This window comes from Saccostrea cucullata, unplaced genomic scaffold (assembly GCF_032062105.1).
Source record: "Saccostrea cucullata isolate Sc308-1 unplaced genomic scaffold, CSIRO_AGI_Scuc_v1 ctg852, whole genome shotgun sequence".
NCBI classification, from domain to species: Eukaryota; Metazoa; Mollusca; class Bivalvia; order Ostreida; family Ostreidae; genus Saccostrea; species Saccostrea cuccullata.
The window spans coordinates 354,607-363,956 of record NW_026930368.1 but is presented as its reverse complement, the minus strand read 5'-3'; the positions used below and the strand labels follow the sequence as shown (position 1 = coordinate 363,956).

Genomic DNA, 9,350 nt, shown 5'->3' with positions numbered 1-9,350 from the left:
CTGTTACATGTAGCATATTTATCAAACATCAGTTAGAAATATGAATTCCATAACAAATTTCTTTCAAATATGAATCAAGTGGGATTATATCATTTTCCGTAAAAGTGTAACGGATACAAGCAATACGCACAATTTCAAACACAGATAACGTTTTTAAGCTTTGTTTAATTTTTGAATGCTTACACCTCCTAAACACCTGATCGCATCTTTGACGCTTCTAATGGTCTTTGCTTTTGAATTCTTCACAATTCGTTTTGTCAACTTGAAATTTAAGATTGATCGCTGTTTATTTTCTTCACCTTTCACGTTACACTGTAAATACAATGGTATACACCGTCAAATATACATTTATAATTCAAACTGTTCATTATATCCACATTTGAATCATATTTATTGATTTTTTAAAATAATATGAAATATATAAGTATTTATAAATAAATTATATACATGTAGCAAAGCATGACATTTTTTGTGATTTGAATAGGGAATCTCCTACATTCTTAAAGTCCAAGAGGTCGCCAAGATTTTGTTGTAATCGATAAAATGATAGACATTACCGTAAAAAAAATTATTGTTTTTTGTTGATAATTACATTCCCGTTTTATGAATTGTCATTATGCCTCGAAGGTTATGATTTTCTTTTTATACGGAATAATCAAGAATTTCTACAACACCCGTTTTTATCAACTTTGAACTATATAAACCTGATAACATTCGAGAGTAATGAAAATGATATGGAAGATAAAGCAGAATACACAAACATGATTAAATCATTGTCTTTTAGGATGTATTGGTATAACAAGACTAGTAGACTTGTTGTTCAGTACCATAAATCCAATTTCAATCTTTTTAAGTTCCGCTTAGCAATTTGTTAAACTATTGATTTATATATGTAAACTGTCTGAAATAGAAAATCATCAAAGTACTTTGTGTCTGCATGCATTGCAATAAATATATTTTTTCCCTACAAATTCAATGCCCGAGTAGAACTAGAAGTATATTCTAAAGACAAATCTGTATAATAATGTAGCTACAACACTTTTAATTAATCTGTTAGAGTTTAAATAGATTAAAATTTTACACATTCTTGTATGGTTTACCTTTGTTAACTTGAAGTATTTCGTAGGACTCCTCATTAGTATAAATAGGGTTCTGGTGACTTTTGTTGTTACTGCTATAAATGACGAAGATTATAAAAAAGAATTCAAGGCAATAATCTTCCAAATGATAAATTTCATTTATAAATACTGCTGAAATAAATAAAAGCAAATATTTTTTTTTATTTAAAAGTTATACCTTGCTTTTTCCTCTTCGTTTTTTTCTGAAATAGCATATAAATTTAATTATGAATAGAGTTTAAGTGTACTTGTGTTACTGTGTGACATGATGTGTACATGAAACACCGATGCCCTCATTATGGTGAGGGTTGAGTTCTCTAAAATGCATGTCAAACTTCCAAAGGACAAGGTCAAAAGGTCAAGAGTATTGGTACCCAAAGAAAGGTCTTGTTACAAGGAACACACCTGTGAAATATGAAAGCCCTAGTTCTAACTGTTCAAAAGTTTTGACTAAGGTTAAAGTTTTTGAAAAGTGGGTCAAACTCTTAGGTTAAGGTCAAAGGGTCAAAAATATTTAAACTAGTTGAAAGATCTTGTCACAATGAATACACATGTGATGTATAAATGCCCTAGCTCTAATTGTTCAAAAGTTATGGCCAAGGTTAAAGTGTGGTATTTTTTTGTAAAAATAGGTCAAACTCCAAGGTCAAGTGGTTAAATTCGGTGGTATTCAAAGAAGGGCTTCGTTAAAAGAAACATACCTGTGAAATGTGAAGCCATAGCCCCACCCAATCAATAGTTATTGGCTAGATTAATGTTGACCACAGACAGACAGAGAGACAAACAAACAAACAGATAATCAGACAGACAGGACAAAAACAATATACCACCGGGATCTCTCGATCCGGGGGCATAAAAATAAAATGTAGCTTTCATGATTCACTGGTTATCGCACAAAGTGAATCTCGTTATCTGAATACTGTAAATCACTTTTTATTCGCGAGAACTTTATTTTCGCGTAATTACGCGAGACAGTGTGCTCGCCAAAAATTAATTCTCGCGTATAATAGCATTTCTTAAGATTATATAGAGCAATAACCACAATTCGTGAAAATTTTGTTTCGTTAATCAAAAGTCAACTACTATCTCGCGAAAATAAGGTGTCGCGAAAATTAAGTGATCTACAGTATTATTGATGTAATTTATAAAGAAGCGTGCACGTATTTTTGTTCTACTTTTTAATTTAGGCTGTATTGAATGGCTCACCAGAATGTCCACAAGAACAAACGTTTCCTTTCTTTTTTCTAATATACTGTATCAGGAGGACAGAGCTTAAAGCAATGACAATAGCTGACAGTAACCCAGTCGTTGTTCCAAAAGCCGTAGCTGGTATACATTCTTTAGCAAGTCCAGCTTCTGAGGTTATTTCTTGTGATGCTGTCTGGACTTTAAGTAAAGAATATGATGCAGAGTTAAAGTTATTGATTTACATTGTCATGTAGAATAATAGCGTATGTCTAGGAAGACGAAAAAAGCAATATTTTTATCCTAATTCAACTGATATAAAATACTGTGAAATCACTAATTTTCGTGGTTTTCCAGGTATGAAGAGACCCAAGAATTTATGTCCACCACGAAATGCAATTTTTCAAATATATTACCACTGAAAAATTCTTCAACCACGATATCAAATCCCCATGAACTAATATATTTTCCTCAAACCACGAACATTTGACCGTTTGAAAATATGTGATTTTACAATATGTATATCTAAAAAAAAATTGAATATTCTCATAAGGTATTCGTTGGGAAATTTTATGAATATGAACAATGAAATTTGCACATATTTAAGAGATCTTTTTCTAGCTTCAGATTAGATGTCTGGGAAAAAGAAATGCATTTTTGCGACATAAAAGTGCTGTTATGCATAATATTTCAAACATCTGTCAAAATAAAAAAAAACCTGATTCAAAAAATCATTTGTAAAATACATCATAATCAAATTGTTAGCTAGAATCACTTTTAAAGACGCACAAAATTATAAATTTTATTATTTTGTAATTCTTACAGTAAAGAAAGATTGTGACTGGATCTGAAAGTTCATCGTATACATAGATAGAGGAAGATATTCCTCTACATCTGCAAGCCATCCCATTATGTCGTGCATTAACTTTGATTTCTAAGTAAGTCTCTGTTCCTAGGTCTACTCCATTCAGGGGAGGCAGATCGTCACATATCCATCTCCATGATATTTGTGGATATCCAAGTGTTGTGAGATTACACTTCATGGTAATGTACTCACCGCTCCCTACAGTTGTAGGAGACACAGGATAGATCCTTGGTCGTGTCCGAGGTGAATCTTAAAAAAGTCAACATTTAGTCACTAAAATCTATTTAAAAATTTCATGCTCCATACACAGTGATGTAAAAAAGTTATGATTTTCATTTGAAATATATAACCAAATTTCTAAACAAAGCTCCATGTCCACGTAAATTGGTACTCAATAAATCTTTATGTGCATAAAAGCGTAATTTTTATGATGAGTATTAGCAAAAAATAAAATTAAAAAAAATATTCCAAGTATAGTATTTCTTAAAGCATGCAACATGTTTAAAAATTTAAAAAAATATCTTTAAGGTTCTTCCTTGATTTATAATTAAAACATATCAAGTTTAAAATAAAATATATGAGATACAAACTCAATATTAATTTCCAGGATATCAAGTTAATTGTAAATGTAATTTATTTCCTAAATGTTTTGGCGCGGTTCCAAAAAAAACCACGTATATTGCGGGACAACACCTAGAGAGAAGCAGGCTTGGAGCCCGTGGATTGGCGGATATCAAAGCATGTAAATATAAGGAATAACTGTCAGATTTTTCAAAAAATGATCAATGGATAAATTTTACATTTCAAGTTTATTTAACACAAGCCAATCCAGCATAATAAAAATAAGACATGAAGGTAACATATTTATATGAAGCATATTTATATGGAAAGGGGATCTTTTTTATTTGCGTAACTTCAAGTTTGGGGCACAGATTGACCCTGTTATAACAAAATCATCTTCAAATAAGAAAACCAAGCATGGAGAAATGCTTATAATTATTTATTAAGAGCCATTCTATGTAACCACTTAAACTTCGTTGCCACGCATGGTCACCGATTTTAACGAAACTTCACCCATTCTTAGTACTTGACACCAAAAACATACGTCAAATAAAATTTTGTTGCATAGTGTCTCGGTTGCCATGATAACAGCCGGAAAAAAATGAAAAATTGAGATGTTCAGCTACTTTATATCTCTACTGAGCCTTAATAAAGACTAGGAAAAGCAAACCAACAATTCTCACAAAAACATGTCACCTTGTTCCCACATATACTGTAAAGAAACTGTTTAGAATATATCTCTAAGTAAGTGATAACCAAGGTACATTTGGAAGACATTTAAAATGCTGAAATATGCTGAAAAACGCTCACTATTCAATAATGGTATGTGGTACATGTACATGCTCATCTCAATCAACAACTTAAGAAAAACGATGAAAATGATTGACCTTAAGTATTTAAGTATAAGCGATATTATTCTATAAATAACTTTTATGGTTGCCATGGTAACACAATGTAACCAAGCAAAATCAGTAACTAAGATTGGGTTAATGCTACTGACTTCAGCAAAAACATGAACATTCAAGACTGGCAAATATGCATCCTTATATAGAACCCTGCAACACCAATTCCATAAGAAAATTTGGGATTAATTGCTACTTTGCGGTTTTACCAAGAAAACAACGTACCAGTTGTTAAAAGTGATTTTTTTTTTTTGCTGCATTAAGGATTTACTTGCCATTAAATCAAGAAATTAATAAAAATATAATGTAAACGCATACTTACAATAAACAAGAACCACATAACGAGAACTTGATGGGTAGTCGTAAAATAAAACAGTTGAGCGTGATTTCGCTCTACAATAGCAAGATTTCCCGTCATGATTCCTAGTCGCCGTAAAATTCATGCAAGTATTTGAGCTTGAAAATGTTACATTGGTCATCTGTTCTTCCCCACAATACCATGTCCACGTGATTGGAGGTTCTCCCAAGGGGTATACGCTACACCGAAATTTTATTAAAGCGCCCTCATAGACATGCTTGACAAAATTGTCAGTGTAGGAATTTATTTGCATGCCCCAATATGGATTTAGACTCGGAGGTGATGATGGGATAGCTGCAATGTGACAAAAACTTATACTGTTTTAAGTTTATGGTTAAGGTAAAGGGAAGACTTTGTGTGTAGTTTATCTTTTATTGATTTTTAAAAAACGGCTTTCATTTCTACTGCAAATGCACATGACAAAATTATGAGAGTTTTAGGGGAAAGATATCCTTTTCTCCCATTGGTAATTGCAAGAAATGAAAGGGTTCATGTTTGTACATGTACATACATGTATAAGTTATCTGAATCTGGCTTTACAAGTAGCAAGGAAGTAAATCATATTCTTGCATCAAAGTTAACCAAATTGCTTTTTTTGAAAAACGTTATTTTTTCTTTGATACCCATGATTTCTGTACAATATTTTCCTGCATTGTGGATATATTTTGGACGTAGTGGTGACGTTTGCAAAAACAATTACTCAAGTGAAGAGGATGTCGACGCTTAAAGTTAAAGTTAGCTTCTTCTTTAACATATCATACATCATCAAAATACGTATATCTCCAACGTTTTAAGTGCAGATGATAAACAATACTGAAGAAGAAATATTCATGGCAGTACATTTGCTAACATTATGAAAGCCATGAAACTGAATTTAAATAAGCCACAAATAAGACTTTATTATGTGATGTTGATACTGATTTTGCACATTTGCAATTGAATTTAAAAAAAAAATGATTAAAAAAAATGATTTTTCAAACTGTGCCCATGGCTTAATAGACCATCAAACATATTCAACCGAAAAAAAAATCTTTAAAATACTTCAAGACGTGATAGAAAGTTACTCTGAGCAATAATACATCAAGAACAATACAGACATTTCAAAATTTTAATTGAACTGGTGAATTTTTAATTTGCTCATGTTGTAAATTTTGTATTTACTGCCACCCGGAAAGTTCAAAATTTTTGTTTACAGAATGTATTTAATTGTTTCAACAACTCTAACTAATGTATCACAAATCCGATTAAGTAACTTACTATTAAAAAATGTTTTAATGACCCAATCAGAATTATCTATATCTAAATAAAGACCCTTTATCTAAAAAAAACAAATAATTTTCAGAAGTATCAGATTGAGTAGAACATGTAAAAATGAATTAAAAGTTTAAGTCTACCGAATTTCCTACCGATCTAGGTATAATTACGTGAAACTTTTCAAATTCATGTTTTAGATGAATTGCAATCATCGATTTCTCTAAGTTATCTTTCTTTTCATGTGTGTAAAAATACTGAGTTATAGAACTCCTACTAGACATACACAAGACTGAAATATATAATTATAGCACACTCAAATATTGAAATTATTATCAATATCAATGATACATTGAAAGGAGGTTGATTAACAGTAAACTTACTGTCAGGCATTACTGTAGAAGAGATCCAACAGATCCATATTAACTCGAGGTGAATCATCTTGTGGAAATAATACTGATATTATTGAAATGATATTTCAACTCATAAAGAAAAACTTGTGCTATTTATGCAGGAAGAAACGAACTTTTATTTGATTTGTTGAAACAACGTACAATAATCAAGAGACCTGCGTCCCATCCTCGTTGGCCGCTCCTCGTTAACTTAAAATGTAAACATAGATAGTGACTTTTCCTTCCTCGAGCTACCATCGTCGCAATATACGGCTAGAATATATGATAATCTCTAGTAAGGCAATGCTTGTATGAAGTTATTTCATAGGTCATTATAATATTGACCAAACGCGAGTAAAGCATATTCGTAAAATAAATTTTAGCGCGACTTTTAAACCCCAGTCGCAGCAGTTAACGGCAATATTTCAGCCATGTTTCGGCGAAGATTTAAAAAATGAAATATATGGAGATTACGAATAGTGTTCAAGTTCAAAAGTCCGTTTATACAATGCAAATCAACAGAAGAACAGTGGGCCTCTTAAACAAGAGGTAGAATCAGATGCCATGGAGGAGTGAGCATCTCCTGCCAACTGGTCACTCCGCCATAGCCCCTTGTTATGATCGAAAAACAACAGGCAAAAATTGTAGACAATTCAGATTTACGATAAGACCTAATGATAAATTGTATTTGTTGACATGGTCATTGTTTTGACCAAAAATATTGCGAAATTACGACTCAATAACCTACCTCATCTTAGAAATCATCCATACGTAGACTATGTTCTTGCGTATAAAATCTCGCCAAATCAATGATTTAACAATTCTCAATGCATTTCCTATGGAAAAAAATACCCGTGATAAAGGGAACCTGCATAATTTTTTACCAGAGGATTTTTCAAAAACCAAGTTATTGCATAAAATAACTAATCTTTGTAAATCATAGAAACCTAAAGCATAAATTGATACGTTTCTGCTTGGCATAAGGAAAACTGTCTAATTACAAATGAAGCACGTTATCCCCCCGCCCCCGATGCTATATACGCACTTTGATTTTCGTACAGAATGGATCCCCCGGATGATTTTGTTAAAAAAATAATTAGTGTTGCAATACATTATTTTTTTTACTTTATTTAAAACTTAACTAGAATGAAATATATGGAGATAACGAACAGTATTCAAGATTAAAAGTCCAATACAATACGAAATAGGAGCAGAGCAAATACGGACCTCCAAAACATCATAGGCGGAATCAGGTGCCACAGAGAAGTGAACATCCCCTGCCATGGAAACCGGTCACACCCGCCGTGTGCTCCTTGTTATGATCGGGAATTACCGAAAAAATCCGACGTCAATTCAGTGTATAAATAATTTACTAGCAATTAGCATGAAAAACGTCAGTCAGCATTTGACTCAATGATATATTGTATTTGCTGACAAGGTTTAAACCACTTCCTGAATATATAGTTGCACAGTACTCTTGAAGTTTCTCTTACACTACTGTTAATATCTAAGTGAGAAGTAAAGAAAGATCCTTGGTTGAGCACTCACTCGAACACACTACAGTGTATCTTTGTTTGTAAGGATTATTATGAGGTTTCGGAATTCAGTATAGATATGGACGTTCAAATTCATTTTGGTTCTTAGGGATCTTAAAAATATTTAAAACTGACATGTGGTTTCAATGAATTTCTTCTTTAGAAAGGGAACTATGAGTATAAGTTGAATTACCACTTATAGAATGAAGCCAAGTTCTTCTAAAATACAATTTATACAATGAGCCTCATAAACAAAGACAGTGTTGTTACCTGATTTGTCAGCAGGGACCAGTACATATTGATAATGTAATCTAATTCTTTTTTCACTTCTGAATTATTGAATACAGAAAGATAGATGATTTTCATATTAACATGGATTTGATACATTTAAACCATTCTCACAAGTGTCAACGTCTTCTTTTTCATATCTGGCCCATCGCCTGGCGTAATCTTCAATAGATCAATAAGATTTATGAAATTCCGATGCCAGTTGAAGGATCGGGGTTCCCTATATACAGGACCTTTTAAAATAAGTGATCTAAGGTCCTCACTATTAGCTATATTTACGTCACCTATAATAACGTGTCCAACAGGACTTGAGTTACAGGGTGAAGAAGAATATGAAGACAGTGGAGGATTATGTTTAGATACAAGATATCCAAGTCATGTGAGTTTCTTTGTAATTACAAAGTTTGGAAGCAATAGTCTATGCATATTTGTAGGAAATACAAGGAGTAGTCTTTAACTTGAAATATGGTTGAATGCAAGACTGAACCCATTGTGATTAAGAATATTTCTTATATTAACCGCGTCAATTCCCTTATTGGAAAAACTTATTGGAAAGACGGATTGTTTTAGTTGCATTTTCTTCCGTAAAACTTGGGGTTAAAGAAAGCCTTTATACATCAAAATTGCTATTTTTCTTAAAAACAGAGATAAAGTTAAACTTTGTGAAAATGCATATTTGAGAAAATATAAGGTTCAAATATGTGCCTAGGCACCTAAAACGGAAAAAAATGAGAATATGTATATAATATATAAACCATAAAATATCCAATTTAAAATTGACCTTCCATATCATCTGTTTTAGTTTCGTTTTATCATGTAGCTCATGTTCATTTTACTAGTATTCACCCAAACCAAGATTGGTACATGGGTTTCAAATAACATATATACATTATGT

General features: G+C 32.0%; 1 protein-coding gene across 2 annotated transcripts; it reads right to left on the bottom strand.

Annotated features, from left to right (window-relative positions):
- Nucleotides 1–495: 495 nt before the first annotated feature.
- On the bottom strand, nucleotides 496–6,807 carry LOC134283868 (uncharacterized). Of its 2 annotated transcripts, none has more exons than XM_062766383.1 (7): nucleotides 6,624–6,807; nucleotides 4,954–5,283; nucleotides 3,127–3,417; nucleotides 2,325–2,504; nucleotides 1,297–1,321; nucleotides 1,101–1,171; nucleotides 496–901 (listed from the first exon to the last, which is right to left on the bottom strand). In XM_062766383.1, the coding sequence occupies exons 1-7, from the start codon at nucleotides 6,679–6,681 to the stop codon at nucleotides 885–887; spliced, it is 972 nt and encodes a 323-aa protein (XP_062622367.1). In that variant the 5' UTR covers nucleotides 6,682–6,807; the 3' UTR covers nucleotides 496–884. The 2 variants fall into 2 exon arrangements, with proteins under 2 accessions (XP_062622367.1, XP_062622366.1); XM_062766382.1 differs by having other exon boundaries at nucleotides 1,101–1,174; nucleotides 6,624–6,806.
- Nucleotides 6,808–9,350: the final 2,543 nt, after the last annotated feature.

Bases quoted from the DNA above. Each gene is read 5' to 3' on its own strand.
- LOC134283868 (XM_062766382.1), bottom strand. From the start codon at position 6,681: ATGATTCACCTCGAGTTAATATGGATCTGTTGGATCTCTTCTACAGTA. The intron at 3,418-4,953 runs GTAAGTATGCGT...GACTTTTTTAAG, and splicing joins TTATGTGGTTCTTGTTTATT to ATTCACCTCGGACACGACCA. The intron at 1,322-2,324 runs GTGAGCCATTCA...ATGCTATTTCAG, and splicing joins TTGTTCTTGTGGACATTCTG to AAAAAAACGAAGAGGAAAAA.